General features: G+C 38.6%; 1 protein-coding gene across 1 annotated transcript in view; it reads left to right on the top strand.

Moving 5' to 3' along the window:
- The first annotated feature begins 7,419 nt into the window (after positions 1-7,419).
- Positions 7,420-18,940, top strand: part of LOC149263916 (uncharacterized) — a 155,184-nt gene continuing 143,663 nt past the window's right edge. The window contains exons 1-2 of the mRNA XM_089426840.1: positions 7,420-7,952; positions 8,174-8,240. Of these exons, the coding sequence (XP_089282966.1) occupies positions 7,677-7,952; positions 8,174-8,240 (343 nt within the window). The 5' untranslated portion in view covers positions 7,420-7,676. The remainder of the gene's footprint in view (positions 7,953-8,173; positions 8,241-18,940) is intronic.

Raw genomic sequence — 18,940 nt, forward strand, 5'->3', positions numbered from 1 at the left:
TACAAAGAGCAACACCTTCTTTAGAGCAACACCACAACAATTAGAAAGAGTAAAAGGGATTTTTGACATAGTGGAAAGCAAAATTATGGAAACCAGGAAGCATACCCCTCACAAGAATAAAGATGGAAGTGTTGTTTCTCCTAGCCTTCCACAACCTACAAGGGTTACACCACAACAATTGGAAGAAAAAAGAGAAAAAGGGCTTTGTTACAATTGTGATAGCAAATGCACTAAAGGTCATAAGTGTGCTGAGAAGAAATTATTTTACATAGAATATGAAGAGGAGGAAGAAAAGGATCAAGAAACATAAAAAGAAGAAGATATACACCAGGACCCCACCCTAGAGAAAGAAGAAATGAATCATACCATATCTTATAAAGCATTGGCAAGAATTACCACTCCTCAAACTCTCAAGATAGAAGGACATATCAAGAAGAAAAAGGTGCAAGAAGTGAAAGATCACATCGAGAAAGAAGAAATGAATCCAACCATATCTTGTAATTCATTGGTCGAAATTACCACTCCTCAAACTATCAAGATAGAAGGACATATCAAGAAGAAAAATGTTCAAGAAGTGAAAGATCACATCAAGCATCAAGAAATGAATCCGACCATATCTTGTAAAGGATTGGAAGAAATTACCACTCCTCAAACTCTAGAGATAGAAGGACATATCAAGAAGAAAAAGGTTCAAGCAGTGAAAGATCACATCGAGCATCAACAACAAGTTCTCCAAATCTTAAAGGATAACGCCATTTCGGTGCAAAATCAAATGAAACAACAAGTAGATCAACATCATAGTGAAAAATGTTTTGATGTAGGTGATTGGGTATTTTTACTGCTACATCTCAAGCAAGCTATTTATAAGAAGGAAATTTTGGCAATACTACATGCACTTAAAAAATGGCAACCTTACCGAATGGGAAGACTCTTCAAGGATGAGGATGTGGAAGCATTGTTTTGTGCTATTTCTATTATCCAACCAGATTGGATAAACGAAGCAAGGGATGAATGGAAGAAGGACGAAGAAGTATGGCCACTTATTCAAAAGTTGCAAAAGATCCCAATTCAAACAATATTTCCAGAAATTGAAGAGGACGGAGCAGTCACAGAAACAAGAACCTGACAGCTACAAAATCGATCAATTTCAGAGTATCTCATTAAGTGGAAGAACTTACCCGCTGAAGATTCCACTTGGGAGGACAAGAATTTTATACAGAAGCATCAAGAACTACTCAAGCGTTGAGGACAATGCTTTGTGAATGAGAGGGGCATGTTAGGCCCCTATACTACTAATGTAACCCCTTATTGTTATTAGTACAACCCACTTATTATATTGATGTACCCATGTAGTGCCCATATTGTTACTATTGTGCCCCATAGAAGCCCACTATTGTTATTATTGTGCCCTTACATTATTATTGTTATGTCGGCTCTGATTATGTTATGACCCCTTAGACTCCTATATATAGAAAGGAGGTCTTTTCATTTGTATCATCCAAGAATTGTTCATTTATGTAATGTAAAGGAGGTTGCCCCCTCGAAGAGGCTGAATTCTAAGGCGTTGATCTATCTTTTCTATCTTTTCTTGAGCTGGTTTCATAACATTTTAGGTCAACTTTGACCTCTTCTCCATCAAAGTCAAATACTTAAACTTCCAAATTATCTATGGCCATGAGCATAAATCCTTTTAAGATTTCATGAGCTTTGTCCTCATATGATGATTAGTTTCCTTCACTCGCAAAGGAGTTGGAGTCATGGATGTAGAAGCTTTTCTTTATAGCCTTCTCTCTATTCTTTTGTATTTTTCTAAACTTCTCTCCTGGGTCATATTCATTCTTCTTCTTTTCAGGGCACCTAGAAGCATAGTGGCCTACTTTACCATATTTAAAGCACTTGAAAGGTAGCTTACCTTTATACTTGCCTGAGCCTCTCTTGAGCTTCCTCACGAAATTGGCTTCCTCTTCATTTGATTCACAACATGAATCATTATGTTCTTCCTTGGGATTCTTATATGATTTGAAGGTTGACTCTTTTTTTGTAGGTTTTCCATTATAAATTCTCATCTCATAAGCAGTAAGAGTGCTAAGTAGTTGATCTAAAGCGAGAGTCTCCAGGTCTATCATCTCCTCAATGATTGAAACTTTATTATTAAATCTCTCAAGGAGAGATGTCAACACCTTTTGAACTACTACAGACTCTTTTAATTCTTCATCAAGACCTATTATAGTGTTCACAACCTCATCAACTCTAAGAAAGTATTTAGCAATATCTTCATCATCATGCATCTTCAAAGACTCAAATTGCATTCTAAAACCTTGAAGTTTGGCTTTCTTTACCTTGTTATCACCTTCATGGCAGCTATTCATATTGTCTGGTATTGCTTTTGTAGTAGTGTAATCCATGACCTTGACTAGTTCTTATTTAGGTAGGTCAATGAGTAAAGCACTCATACCTTTGGCATTGCATGTAAATTCCATCTTTTGATCTCTAGTAATTAGGGCTTGAGGCTTTTGATATTCTTCTTCCACTGCATCCCATACATCAACACCAAGAGATTGAATATAGGTTTTCATCCTTACTTTCCAAAAAACATAGTTTGTTCCATTGAACATAGGTGCCCTATTGATGTATCCTCCTTCCTAGTTTGCAATGGTCCTTGATCTTTCTTCTAGTAGTTATTAAACTAATTTGAAGTAACTTGGTTGCTTTCAAACCAATTATCAAAAACTAGGACAATGATGGGGGGGGAGGGGGGTGAATCAATATTGTGAGAACTTTTAACAATTTTCTTTCACAAGTAAAGAATACTAGGACACCAATAAACACTTTAACAACCATTCATATAAGCATCACAAGAATCAACACAAGAAGCACACATTTGAAATATAGATTCTTTAATATTCACTTTAATTACTTTCACGAAGGCAAGCTTCAACTTGTTATTACAAAGTTCTCTAGCTACAACTAGAAGGAAGTTACAACTCCCTAATTTATCAACTACTACTGAAAGGAGCAACTACCCCTAGTTTACCAATACCAGTGAAAGGATCTACAACCCTTGATTTATCAGCTGCTATTGAAAGGAGCTCCTACCCGTGATTGTTTACCAATGACTACTGGAAGGAGCTATAATCCTTGATCCACAAGTTGCCACTTTATTGACCTCCTTGATTCATCTTTCATTCCATTTTCAAACTTAAATCATGAAGGCCACTCTTTTACATACAACCAATAAATATCTTCTTAATCACACGCCCTAATCACCACAAAATCACCTTCAACATCCTTTGATCTTTGATCAACACATACAACACCAACACTAATAACAATAACATCAAATCAATTTCTTGCAAATTCAATTATGCTTATAAAGAATAAGGACCGATATTTTTAGTTTTCAGAACTTTAGTTAACTTCAACTCTTTATCATGCATAAATCCTCATTTTTGCTTATGTAACATTCCTATCAAATCTTCTAGTTGTGTTCTCGAAGTCTTCAACCTTTGATCTCTTGTCTCTACGAGAACATCCAAGTTAAATTGCCCAAATTTGCAATTCTAGAATTCCACAACATTTAGTAGAACTTCTATTTGCAATTCCAACTTTAGTTAATTGCTAATTTTAGCCAAGACTGCCAACTACTACACCAAATTGCCCATGTCACTAACCAAGCTACCAACTCATTCATGTGCTCTACCAGTTTTGGTTGAGCCACCAAATATGGTGCAAAGCCACTAAAGCTACTGACCCATTCATGCTAGGCCTGCACCCTTGATCATATTATATCCATAGGACCGAGTGCTAGAGTGAGTCATCAAACCTCAACTTTATTTCCCCATAAATTACCATTGGAGCACCCTCGAGAAATCTTGGGGTCATTCCGCCAGGCTTTCTATCATGTGGGACTGTGTCCTAATCAATCACCATGATGTCAGGATGATGTGTCTTGCCAACTCTCATGCCAGCGTGTGTCGATGTCTCGTCATCCCGGAGAAAAACTTTGCACCTCTTCCATAAATCGTTGGGGTTCAACCATTCAGGATTATGTGTCCCAGTGGGGCTGCCTTCCAATTCCACTTATGTGCCTCTAATTAGTCCACCGCTCTAGCTGTATGCCACCTCATCTAACGTCATGTCCCAAAGCTACGTCAGCCTGAAAATAAATCATGCAACTCTTTGAAAATTGCCGAGGTGCTTGGACCTCTAGGATCGGGGGTGATGTGTCTCTATGGGTCACACAAAATTTACACATGGACCAATAAGAAATATGTTGGGGTTACGTCAATGCCACCATGTCTGCCACTTGTGCAAGGATGCCACATGTCACTCACAGAGTGGTGCCATGTGTCACCTATTTTTGACCCACTTGGCCACCTATAAATTCCAAATTTTCATGCCATGTGTCATGTTCCCATCGGTGCCATGTGTCCCATTGACATCATGCTAACGTCATCATGCCATTGTGGACTCATCGTGGCTCCACCTCACCTCTATAAGCTAATAAAATCATGCCATATTTCATCCTTCGATTGGTCCAAGCTGTCAAGGGCACAGAAAAAGAGGGGTCACGGGCCTATGATTTTCATCAATTTTCTTTATAAAATTGAAAGGGGTGAGATGAGAATTTGTGCGGTAATTAACGTGGATATTGTTGTTTCCCCAGATTCGTCTCCGTATAACATTTTGCATGAGATTCCTTTGAAACTTTTGAGGATAGACCTCCGAGGTGATGTGGTTGTGGGGTCCTCCAAGTTCTGAACCTTTGCCAATCACCCCTCGCCACTTGTCTTGCATGCTTTTGTTGTGCCACTTTGATATTGGACAGCTGATGGTTTTCGTGGGCCCCCCTTTTGCGATTTCGTGGTAAAGGGAGGAGGGGGTTTGCTTTTAACAAGGATTGTTGATCACATGATCAATGGTTTGGGCAATCAAACCCATCACAAACCCCCCTGTTGTTTAACCCTTGGGCGGGCTTGGGCCCCCGCTTTTTCTCTGATGAGTTCGAGGTGACACATGGTGCGCGATGCACTCACGAACTTGCTTGCATTTTAACTATTGCCTTGCCAACTTAGGACAAATACCAAACCTTCCACCATTTTGGTGAGATTTAGTTCTAACAACAAGTTTAGCTTTGCAATATTTGAATATTGATATGCTACCTTTGATCTGCAATAACTTTGGATCTAGGGGGTCATTTGTAGACTTCCATATACTGTTGGAAATATCTTTCCGAGTTTTGTCCATTTGAACAGTGTCCAAGAGCTATTGATAAGATCTTCAATATTGAAAATGGCTCCAAAGGTCATGTTGTTTGATCAATATGATTGCACCCATCTTCGCCTTTCCCATCAATGACAACTTATGTCTAATTTTTCTTTGTCTAATTTTTAGATGTATGAGCACATGAACTATTATCATATATGACAAACATGGGTTATGATTAGATGATGGAGACAATAGAACTACACTAGATGAAAATATACTGTAGGTATGCCATTTGATTAATGGGCCATAAATTTATCCATTTGTAAAATTGTGAGCTAAAATCCCAAAATGATCTAACTACATAACCAATTTTGAATTTGCCACACAATTATATCTATTTAAATAATAATTACCAAGGAACTATGATAAACACTATAGATAATAACCTTTGGATTATTTTGAAGTTGCACAAAGCATACTAGTTTTACATTATGATAAAATTTATAAAATTAAAAGACATCTACCTAATAGTGTTTAAAGAGCATAGGTAAGGGATTATATGTTTGTTATGTAAATAACAAAAGGAGGAATGTCATGATACTCATATGTCACTTTTGCAAAGAAGTTGCTTCAAGCATGGCTTGTCTTGATAGAATTATGCTTTTGTGCAGGGGATCTAGTTCCTTTACCATATTTCGGACAATGTTTTCTATTTTATTTTCTATTTATTTTTTAATTGTAATCATAACTAAATTTATATTATATAAAAATGGGGCTACACAAAAACTAGCAACATTACATACATAACATTTCCAAAGTGTATCAAAATTAAACAAACTTTTAAATAAACTATTACGTGCTCTATGATCCTATCCAAGCAAGATATCAATGTTTTTATATAGGTTGATTGTTTCACAAATTTACTGAAAATGCATATTGTTAAAAAGTAATATATACAAGCAAGTCTTAGTTGCACATTTTCTTGAGGTTCCCACCCCTAAGAAAGAAGGGAGCTATGTTCCTCAATCAACCTTTAGATATTTGTTTTACTGGATACAATCATTCTTTGCAAGCCCTTCTTGTAAAGAGTTTACAGAATCAATCTTGTTGGAGGCGAGTGAGAGAACATCCATCCTTTGAGTGAGAAACAAGGATCTAAGGCAATTGCATTTAGTCTTACGAGATTTTTTTTTTGTTGCCTTTGCATGTGAAGAATTTTCATAACATTCACATATGGGTGGCACTAGTCTACTCCTGCTTTGCTAGCTTGGAAGAAATTGCCACTGAGGCATTGCTATAGTCTTGAATTATCTTCTCCTGCCTTTGGAGCACCTTGAGGACCTCCTTCACTTCTGACTTATCCATATTAGCCCTAGTAGAAAATGATGACACAAAGCAAATAGAATTGGAGAGATGATAATACGAGAATGAAAAAATGAACCAAATAGAATTAAGACTGTAAGAACTATTCTCCTCATTTTGAATTTGGAGGACCTCTAAAGGGAAATGTAAGTTAATGTCAATGAGAAAGTCTTCAAAACCAACAAGAGTTACAAAGAGGTGCCAAGTAGATAATATTTTCCAGACAACACAAATACAAAAGACTGCATGGGGGGCATGGCTAAATTCAGTTGCCTTTGGTTGAGCCAAGGAGGAGGCTCGAGATCCTACTTTCCATAAAAGGGAAATGTAAGTTAATGTCAATAATAAAGTCTTCAGAACCAATTAGAGTCACAAAGGGGTGCCTAGTAGACAATATTTTTCTAGGCAAAACAAATACAAACAATTGCATGGGGGGCATGGCTAAATTCAGTTGCCTTTGGTCAAGCCAAAAAAGCGGCTCAAGATCCTGCTTCTCATATAGGAAATCACTTAGTGCTTTTAAAAGATGCTTCCTCTAGAGTCAATCTCCACAACGTACAAACAACCACTATCGATGAATGAAACTATATACATCAAGGGAAATCCCTTATTCCACAATTTCTTGCGGTAGCCCAATACATTGCATTGAAGAACCACACGAAAACTTGTTTGTCTTGGTTTGTACTGATTCTAGTTGTAGAATTGACAATTCCATTCAATTTAGCAAACAAATAATACAATGAAATTTCAAATTAATAAGCATTTTGACTCAACACTAATATAGAAAATGGACATATTAATAAGAACTTAAACCTAATTTAACTTGTAACTTTCAAAAGCTATAGTTCCCATGCGCACGGACTAGTAACACTAACACATTGGAAAAACTTCGTCATACCTTCCAACTTCATGCCTTGTGCTTCGTACACCAGTCCACTATACTTACAGTTCTCCACAGTCAGATTTTTCTTTCAATGACAATGCTGTTCTCAGTTTCATTTAGTGTTGGCCAGGTAGGGTTTGCAGCCAAGAAGGGTAGTAGATATGACCACAACATTATGTCGGCCTTTTGATTCCCAGACTCTACTTAGTCTGCAGCTTTAACCATGTTACGATCCAGCGCCTCGCGTCTCCGAAATCTGAAGCCTGGGGCGCATGGCAGAAAGGTCTCTGCTACAAGCACATCGACAAGGGTCTCTTCAACAGAAATTTCACAACAATCCTCCTCCTCCAATGGAAGCAAACCTAAATCTCCTTCTCCCCTGGATTTTGCTCTGCCAGGCGTAAAGCCACCGCCTGCACTTCCAGATTATATAGAGCCGACGAAAACCATTTTCACAACCATTTCCAATGGTTTCAAAGTTGCATCTGAAGCCTCTTCGGTATGTTTTTAATATTTTTGGGTTAATTTATTCTGTTTTAGTTGTTGGTCAGACAAACACGACCCCTAAAACTTGGGCTTCCTTCGGCCTGGGTGCCAAGTCTGAGCGGTATCTATTCAGCCAAATTTGCCCATTACCACCTGGCCTCCACTATTTTTGAATATCGCAAGTTGTGCAGCATATTTTAATAGCAACCTAACTTGTATTTGTTTTCTGCACAGACGCTCACGAGAGGGGCTAGTTCTTTCTCTGCTGGTGGCGCTGGTAAAGGAATGCACTTTCGATTATGTAAGTAATTTTATATCTCATTGCAAGCTCCAATGCACGAAGAGAATAAACTTCTTCCTTGCAATTTTTTTTGGTGACTAAAACGAGAGCTTATATTACAGCATGACCGTCGTCAAACCGAGAATCATTTAGCTTGGTTCTGGCATCCCATATCATAATCAGATGACACAGAAAGACCCAATTATGAACACCAAAAGATGTGTTGTCCTGTCGATGTTCAGCATTGTCTCTGATATAGACTTTTCAAACTAGTTTCACTATATTTAATATAGAGTTCTTCACTGTTACACGAACGCAAAAACTATTTCTATATCGAGACAGATTTATATTATCCGTAGGAGTTAATCTAATTCTGGTTGGCAAACCAAAGATCTTATCCATCAAAAAGCAAGTATTTCCCTGTCAATTATGCTGCTGTCTAGTTCTGGATAGTCACTGGTCTGTCATTGGTCGTTTGGCATGATGTACTGGACATGAACCAGCGCCTCCTTCATCTACTTCAGGCAATACCTTAGAATCCTTTCTATGACTTGGGGATATTCTTCACTGGATTATCATCACAAAAGCTATTACTATATTCAGACAGGTCTAGATTATCTATAGGAGTTAATTCTGATTGGCAGACCAAAGATCTTATCCATCAAAAACCAAATATTTCCCTGTTAGTGGTGCTGCTGTCTAGATCTAATTCTGCCTAGGGTAGTCACTGGTCTGTCATTGGTCGTTTGGCATGGTGTACTGGTCATGATGCCATGAACGAGTGCCTGCTGTTGCCATTTCAGGGAATACCTGAGAATCCTGTCTATGACTTAGGTATATTCTTCCTCTAGCAGACTCGATATCTACTTTTTTGTTGTTGTTCCTCCCATGAATCTTCCTCTAAAATCTATAGAAGTTGGTGTCCTGCTCGATGTGCAAGAATGTTAAATTTCCTAACCCTGTTAAACTGGCAAATTACTTCCTTGTGATCTCCTTACTGTGAATTAATTTAAATTGCAGAATACTGAATAAATTCCCTCCTGGGATATTTAACTGGTAAAACAAAAATTTCAGTGGAGTAAAATGAAACCAATTTCACACATGCACACAAAAATATTTCTACCCTTCAAATCTGCTTTTCATTAAAATAATATCACAACATACAAGGGCTCGCTTTTCAGGAAAATAGCCTATAGAAAATCACTAGAAATAATCACAACAATTTAGAACCTGGTAAATCTGTAATGTCCTCTTCAAATTAATTGCCCAAGGAAGGACGTCGTAGGCTATTTAATTCCGTAGGCTATAGTCATTTAAAAGGGGGGAGTTATTATTTAATGTTAGTTGGGTAACATTAGATAATAAAAATTAAATTGGAGAAAATGGAGGGAAACTTGCAAGTTACTCAAATTTGAATTTAGGAGGGGAAAACCCCAAAGAGAATCTATGAAAGAAAGGGAGGAGAGTCATTATGATCATCATGGATTGTTATTCTTCTTGATTTTGGGCTGAGGCTTTTGGAGGGTTTTAAAACCCCTTTTTCCTGATTGGTTTCGGTGGTGAAAGATTCCACCCTAGCCAATCTCTCCGCCATTATTTGCTAAAGGACCGAATTTTGGGTATCTACTTTTCTGAGGCAGTGAGAGGGTTGGAGACTACTTTTCTGAGGCATCAAGGGTTGGAGACTCCTTTGAGATAGCGAAGGTCTGGCATCTACTATCCTGAGGCAACAAAGGACTGTAAACAAATTTCTGAGGCAGCAAAGTGCTGTAGACTACTATCTGATATAGCAAAGGCTGATATCTCCCTTTTTTGAGGCAGCGAAGGGCTGTATATAGCTTGCCGAGGCAATGGGAGGCCAATGCAGATCTTTCTGAGGTAGTGAAAAGCTGAGGATTAACTTCCTGTGGTAGTGGAGGACCAAAAAGTTATTTTTTTGAGCCCTTAAGTAGCAAAAGGGGTCGCAAACAGGAGACTGCAAGGATCTAAGGGGGTGCTGACTGCTTAGGATCTGAACTTTGAAGCAGCCAGGGTGAATATCAGTGCGGGGCAGCCAACGAGGTCGGCTGGTGTGATCTGGTGGCAGCAAGGCTGAGACAGGACCCTAATCCGCATCTTCAGTTATAGATGATTGGCTACTGTTTAGTAAGCTATGTTTGTGATGATATCTGTGGATCTTTGTAAGTCTGTTAATTGCTTGTTGAACCTGATCTATTTTATAAATGGTTACTTGTGGAATAAACTGATTGCTTAAGTTCTTTATTATACTTCTTGTGTATCCAATAAGAGCATCACTGTTTCATAGATTAATGAGTTTTAATGGAGGCTCGTCCTCAGGATCAAGGCGCAACTGCAGCGCGTGGAGGATTTCAGGGTCGAGGAAGAGGATGAGGAGGAGGGGCTCGAAGAGGTTGTGGTCAGAACATTTGTTATAATTGTGGAGAACCAGGTCACTTTGCGTGAGATTGTCAGAATCCAACGCGCCCCTCATGTCAATATTGTCGACAATTTGATCATGTCATAGAACACTGTCTCGTGCTCATTGTGAAGATGCAAGAAAAGAAGACTCAGACTCAGCAACCTACGCAGAACATCCAGATGATGAGGTTGGAACCACACGAAGATGGATCAAGTGTCAATATTGTTACGTGAAGCCGTATAGCAACTGGGGAGGATAAAGGGAAGCAGCCAGAGGAAGATGTATGGGTTCGCAAGGCTGCTGACAAGGAGGTTGGATTCGATGTGAATAAAGTAAATGAAACATTTATGAAAGCAAAGAAGAGCTTCGCAGATGCAGGAGCTTTTACATCAAGGACTCAAAGTACATGCACGGGGAAGCTTGAAGACATCAATACTACGCAGGAGGCATACCCTTCATTATTAGCATCCTTTTTAAAAACCTGCATGAAGCTCCTAAGCGTTAAGAAGGCAATAGAATGATTGCAAGAATTGATAGATAACTGCATTGGCAAGAATAAGCCACTATCGGGACCACGCGTGGTACATAAGGTGGGAAAAAGTAAGAAAATGACTTGTCTCAAAATGAGATTGACTGTATAGATATGAGAATTTGAAATGGACCAGGTAATTCTTGATTTGGGGTCTGGTGCAAATGTTCTGCCGAAGCAAACTTGGGAAAGAATGGGAAGATCAACGCTACAGTGGTCCCTGATCCAGTTAAGGATGGCGAATCAACAGAAGGTTATTCTTATGGGGCGCCTACATGGAGTGACCGTGGATATTGAAGGGGCATGCGCCATAGCTGATTTTGAAGTGATTGAAATAGTGGACAACAGTGACCCATATCCAGCGCTGCTTGGAATTGATTGGGCATTTGATATGAACACAGTCATCAATCTTATTAAGCGCAGTATGACGTTCGAAAAGAAAGAACTAAGGGTTATTGTTCCTTTGGATCCAGCCGAGGGTGCGCGATACACTGAACCAGTCCGCGATTATGATGAGGAGTACGATATTGAGCAGATCTATAAGCTGATTGCGCGCAATGAGGATTGGATCGACACTATGGCGGATGGGTGAATTACGTGGGAGAAGGACAACTCCTGCAATTTAGATTCAGATGAGGAGCTCGAACACTGGCAAAACAGGTTGCATGAGGTATCTTCGCTGCGATGCAACAATCTTACGAAGTCACTCTGATGTATATCCACCGAGGTACGCAACTTGCCGCATTATGATGGTTTAGAAGATGTCAATTTATTTCTGGATAAATTTGAAAGGGATGTACTAGAGGAACATTGGTTTCGAGCACTATATATCGCATTGAGAGCTACGCTTGCAAGATGGTGGGGTACGCATAAGAACAATTTTGCAGATTGGAAGGAATACTGACGAATGATGAAGCTGTGGTTTGGGTATGCCAATACCCGCATTACGAAGAAATATACAGGGAAGGATGACCCACGCGAGCATCTGGCTTGATGGATGAAAGCATAGGGAGAAGAACCATAGCCAAAATGGGGCCACACTTTGGATACGATCCCGATGAACTAGTATCTAGAAATGTAGTTGTGACATAGAACTGCAAAATGGGATGTCCTGAAGGAAAGTTTTTTGCTCACTTTTAGCTTTGAAGATGGATTTGAGTGTATTGATGAAGCGTTACAGGAGATCAAAGCTGCAATATTCAGAATGCCTGAAGAACCTGTTGCATGGGTACAACCAGATTGGAGTACGCAACTGTGTCATGTGCTTGAATGTTACAATGTGACCACTGAGGAAGGCGAGGAAGATCCTAGGAACATCAATATTCCTGAGTCGAAAGGCAACACGAAGTCACAGGGCCTAAGGCGGAAGTTCCTGATATTTCACAGCCCTTGAAGACCAAGCAGGTGAATATTGGATCGGAAGAACAGCCGAAGTTTGCAAATATAGGTGACTATTGGGACGAAGACACAGTGGACAAAGTCGCGAAGCTACTACGAGAGTATCAAGACTTGTTTCCCACCAAGTTCTCTGATTTGAAAGGGATAGTAGGGGATCTGGGTGTCATGAAGATCATTCCTAATGGTTCCAAGCCCCGAAGCGCGTCCCGTAAGGAAGCGCCTAGGAAGCTTGGCTAGAAGCGCGCTTCCGAATTTTTTGCCGCTTCCTGGAAATTTGGAAGCGTGGCACGGAAGTGTCGCTTCCGAAGCGCCAAAGCGCGCTTCGCACGGCGCTTCGGGCGTCGGAAGCGTGGCACTTCGGAGGAGGAAACGTACGCTTCCGGAAAAGTGTTTAGACAATCGTTTTTTTTTCAAATTTTTTTTTTTTTTTTTTTTTAGGTGAGTTTGCTTGTTGGGTCCACCTTGGGTTAGTGTGACGAATGAAGGCAAAAAAAATATAAATATAGCAGATGCTCCCTCATGGTAATGTTAATTTCTTAAAGTAAAAGTGACATTCTCCTTTATTTTTCATTTTCATCCTTTTACTTAAATTTTTAACATTACCATGAAATGACTCAGGATGTTTGAGAGTGGTTCCAACCTCATTGGACTTCATATGGAGAAAATAGAATTTCATATCCTATTCAAAATTCAGCAGACTTAACAGTTTTCAGGAATTCAGGATCAATGGGATTGTGGCATTTCATTAGATTATATCAAGTATGAAGGTATGCGATTAGCATTTAATCAAGAGCACCAAGCCCTATATGTACCCTAGTGTTGGTGGTGTTAATTGTTGAACTCCTTTGTCACGCGGCACGCCCTTAGCAAAAAATTACCTTTCAATCAAGTCAAAATCATCGATCAAGCATGTTAAGCTTTTTCTACCATATTTTAAGTCTTGAATTAGGTAGTTTGATCAAAATTGGGCAATGTTGACTAATATCCCTAGACAATCGAGGTAGAGGCAAAGGCCAGACAAGAGGAGAAGAATCTAGATTCTAGATGGTTGATGCATCTAAATGGTTGATGCTGGAATAATTAATCATTAATGTACAATGGATGTTATATCTATCTTGATTTATGCAAAAATATGCATGTTTTCATGTCTTCTACAATTAATTTGCTATTTGGGATGTTTGTTTTGAGTATAAATGCAAAAAAATATATATATATATATATATATATATATATATATATATATATATATATATAGCAGACGCTTTTGCGGACGCTTCGCTTCCTAGATTTTTGGAAAATGACGCTTCCGCTTCGCCCCCGCTTCGTGCAACATTGCTCTAAAATAAATCCACTGGAACTTTGAACTTTATCTGGCTGATTGCTTCTTAGATAAGTGAGGGATCAAATGATCCTTCAGTACATCGATGATTACCCATTGGGCTTTGATGTCCTTGTGAGCTACTAATTGCTATGGATTTGTTTATGTAAGAATTACCTTGCCAACTATTTCCCAAAGTTCATTTTCCTTCAAAAGCAAGGTGACTCTTGTGAAAATTCCAATATGGAATCCTATTGCAACAATTGGAAATAATTCTTCTAATTGTTAAATTACAATTTATTTACTGTCTGCTACAACAAAGACTAATCAATCACACTGCAACCTACACAAGTAAACTATGAAAGAAATAAACACTGGAAGAAATACTAGCACACACTTAAAATAACATAGTGATTTTTGGTCCAATGTCCTCGGAAAATCTCAACTTGGGAAAAGCAGTGCAGTAGTTGAGGGTTTTATTATTATGCAACAGTGAAATAATCTGAGTACAACTGGATGCCAGAAGTGCCAATCCTACAGAGAAAAACTGGCAAGAAAATCTAGTGAGGAATTTCCTCACTCCACATGTAAATCCAGGCTTTGACCTCTACTCAAATTGAGCTGTCTAAAGTTCTAAATTGGCTCTGTGCAGTCACTACATCACCCTAGCGTAGTTGCTCCTGCACTCGGCGCATAACAACTTCTCCTCAAGCCGTCTGATCAGCCGCTGTCTGGGAAAATGTCTCGCTTGGCCTCTGGAACCTTTGTGCAGCTTTTGGCATTGAAATTCTGCTTCTCCCCAGCAAAATCGAAATTGCCTCTAGAGGATACTATGTTGCTCTGCGTCAACCTCTCTGTGGCTCCTCTGCCTCTTTGCAAATGCACTCACTGGAACTGGAATTCATCCTCCGGTTTCACTGCCCCTGCCCCTCTCTCATTGCTTCGATTTCTCTGGCTCTCTCTCCGACAATTGACTACTGCTACTTTGGAAATCGACTTACCAAGAAATCAAATCTCTCAAGTGATTTCTCCAAGCCCCATCGACTTCTTCTTATAATCCTCTGTTGAGACTTCAACGACCAAGATTAGATCTTAATCGATGGCTAGGATTAACTTGAAGTTGATTCGTGTGAGTTTCTAGAACATTCACACCATAACTTAATTAATTCTGATTAATTAGTCATATTCCCTAAGTTTAGACTTTAGAAATATTAAAAACTGACTAATAATCTAATTAAGTCACTTCTAGGCGGAATTCCAGAAACGATTTCTGGGTTTTGGAGATCTCATGTATTCTAGCTTCTCCACAAAATTTCAAGGCTAGAACACATCCGATGCTACAAAAACTAACAACTCTTTCCTTCTAGGATAGGAAGTTTGAAGCTCCATCCAACCTATTTTCAAACCTTAGACTTGTTATTGCCATTTCTAGATCTAAACAAAAATTGCGGTGTGCTTATTCCTTCAACCACCCACAAGAATTTTACTACTGGTTTATAGATTTGCTAAGAGATTCTTGCAAATCTGATAGATCTTCTATAAATTGGCTGGATCCTCTACCAATTGACCTGATTGTTATGGCCATCCTTTCTCCTTAGATCTGCTACAAACTAGCTAGATCCTTTGCTAATTGACTTGATTGTTATGGCCTCCCTCTTCCCCTCTAAAGCTACGACCTCCACCAATCTCACTATTGGCTGATTTGATGTGCAAACTTGAAATTGGCCTCCCTCTTTAGAGTGAAAGCTCTGCTACCATATTGAATTTCTTAACCATTGTAAACTGGTAAATTACTAACTTGTAATTTCCTTGATGTGAATTAATTTAAATTGCAGTTTATGAAATAAAATGCATTTTTACGATGTGTTGACCACACTTTGTCAACAGTCCAAGAAGCAGAGTACAAAGCAACAAATCAATTTTTTCAAGTCAATGTCATCATTCAACTTCAATTATATGATTGTAAACCCAATTTCTGCAAGATTCTATTGTAAATGATGCTAATATGGCCTTTGAGTCATGTAATTGTACCTAGGTAAGCCTATGATTTTGGCAAAGGATTGCATCCAAGGAAGTTTTTTAACCTCCCTGAATTATGTGTGTTTGTACGCATAATTGACAAAGTTTTTCTTCCAGTTATAACCCCAAAGCTAGGGTGGAGTTTGTTGACAAGGTCTTAGGTAAGTCCTAATGTTTATCGAGTCTATTGTAAAAGTGTGTTTAAAAATAGTTTTAGTGCATGGTCCCTCATAATTAGAACACCATGGCTAAATTATGTTATTATAAACACACTTAGTTTCATACTAGATCATACCGTGTCACATAATTGGGTAATGTCTTGAAGGTTTGGTCTAAATGTGTATTTCCCCTTCTAAGGGTTGAATTAAATTGTAATATCTTGATGTAAAAAATATTTTAGTGCATAGATCCTCATAATTATACACCATGGCTAAAATATGAGGGTGGAAAAGTAATTAAATCCCCTCTAGAGTCAATTAAATATTTTTTCTGGCAAAATAAAATAAAATCCTAAGCCAGAAAACTAATTAATTTAGAGTTAAAAAATAATTATAGAAAAATTAATTTCTCTCCAAGTGGAAAATAATAAAAAATTCGTCGGTCAAAAAGAAATTAATTTTTGGAGGTCCCCCACCAAGTGAAAAATGGACATTTTAAGAAAATTTGAGCCTTTGGACCTTGGTGGTTAAGTCAAAGTCAATTCTTTGAGGAAATTAATCCAAAATATTAATTTTTGGATTAATAAAAAATTGTTTTTAAGAGAAATTCGAATTTTCCTTAAAAAATAAGATAATCAACGGTGGAGATTAAAAGAAAATCAAGTTATTTTCGACGGACGAAACCATTTTGATGAGGATCAATCCAACTAGCCGTTATTCCCACTTGGAGGGATTTATTTCTCTCTCATTCTCTATATAAGGAAGCTACTAAGCTCCTATGTGATATTTTTGGATAATCTCTGGATGATGTAATTTTGTAATGCTTCTGTTGAGCTTCTGCGTTGCTAGAATTATTTATCTCATGATAGAAAAAGATTTTGGGGTTTTAGTTCATGGTGTTCTTCCATCTGTTGATTTGTCGGTGATAAGAACATTTTATTGGTACGAGTTATCTTAGGTGATTTGATTCGCTATATGATCTAACAGTTATCTTTAAGATTGAATAGAGATTTATAGGTACTCTAGCCCTTGGGCTCCAAGTTCACAAACAGTGGGGAAGGACTGACCTTGTTTGAGCTCTGGTTTTTCATTGTGATGAATTATTTTGGAGGAGGCTTTTGGCCAGTGAATTTTTCGAAATTATTCATCCATATTATCTACTCTAAAATCTCAAAAAAATTTAAATAAATATTGTGGATATTTGTAAAATAATTTTTCTAACCCTTGTATTTAATTTTAAATTTTGTATAGTAGTTGGGGTTTGAGATTTTTTTTATTTTTATTTTTATATGTATTGGGGTGTTGGGAATTTTTTCTATTCATTTGTGTAGGTGAATCTTCAAGCCCTCAAAGAGATTGAATTATTTTGTGGAGGAACTAGCCCTAAGGTTAGGGTTTGTGGGGTTTTTCTCTTCCAAGCAAGACATCTAGTTTCTTTGAGCAAAATCGTTGGGGTTTTGAGGTAGATCTAGGCGTAGGAAGGCAAGATGTAGCCTCTAATCATCCTCCAACCTCAATGCTCAAACAAGGAGGGTTGCAGACCCTAGGAGGTGATTTTTGGCATTTTCGTGGTGATATTCTTGTGATTGCAGGGGTCTGTTTTTTTTTTGAGGCCTTCTAGGCCTAGCCGAGGGCTCTCCAAGCTTAGATGACAACCCTATACCCCTCTATCCCCTTGCGGCAGCCTGGTTTAGCTCTCCATTACCCCTGCCATAGACCTTATCCCTTCATTTGTGTGAGCCGCTGCCTCTTTCCCTGGAGCTGCAGTCTTTTTGAGGCCTCTAGGCTCTAACCCTCACAGCAGCCCTTGTTGGGCCTTCCTCTTCCTGGCCATGGCCTTTCTAGGCCCTCTTTCCTTTGCTGCAAGCCTACAAGGCCCTTATCCCCTCATCTGTGGCCTTTCTAGGCCTTCCAGTCCTCATCTCTGCCCTATCTAGCCCTATCGCTCCCCTTTCCTAGTCTCCTACCCCTAGCGTTAGCCCTTCCTTTCTTCATCTCTGTCATATCTTGGGTTTACATTGGTTTGTTGGCAATAACATCTTGTTTTGCAGGCATCCCAAGCAATTTTGAGCTAACACTTGTGGTTGCAGGTGGACAAAGTCATTAGCAGGTCAACTAGTCGCCAATAAGGCCATCAAGGCCTAGTGGTTTGCTTCCTTAACTCACTCTCCTCATCTCTGATTTATAACAGCCTCATAATACTCATAACAGTGGCATAAGAGCAATTGATGGTCATCTTATCTCATTGGTAGAGCACTTGCGTTGTTGTGTTTGCTCATTACTTGGCATCTCTTGCGATTTTTGGAGGACTGTCAATACTAATCAAAGGTCTGATATAAGTACTGTAAGGTCTGATCATAAGCATGACAGTGGTATAAAAGGTAGTTAACAGTCATCTCATGTCACTGGGTATTCACTCCTTGCACCGCTTGCATCTTGTGTAATTGTTTTCTTATATGATTGGGTTGCCTTTCTTACTGCTGTAACCATTGGTCTTTTTGCTGCCTCATATCACTGTTGCATCTCATTCATTGCACTCTTGCATGCATAAGCATTCACTGTTGGCAATCTCATGATATTGGCAAAGTAAGTGCTCTCATTTAGTCAAATTTTCTCAATAAGAAGACAAGAACATAAGTGCTCGTATACTAGGATAATTTTCATTCTTAGATTTAATTGGTATTCCATTCATTAAGATAAGTTTGCTGCTCTCTATTGTTTGCTCTTGTTCTCCTAAGTGTCATTAACATAAGTTAAAGACTAACATTCTTGAACATTTTCAATTGCAAGCATCTTCATGTGTTATTGGTGGGCAAATTAATGAATGTGTGCTCTCTTTCTCTCATGAACATTCAAAATAGTTATCTGAAGGATTGCTAG

Source organism: Pinus tabuliformis, chromosome 6 (assembly GCF_031772625.1).
Source record: "Pinus tabuliformis cultivar Carrire ecotype Pingquan chromosome 6, CPIR1, whole genome shotgun sequence".
NCBI lineage: Eukaryota > Viridiplantae > Streptophyta > Pinopsida > Pinales > Pinaceae > Pinus > Pinus tabuliformis.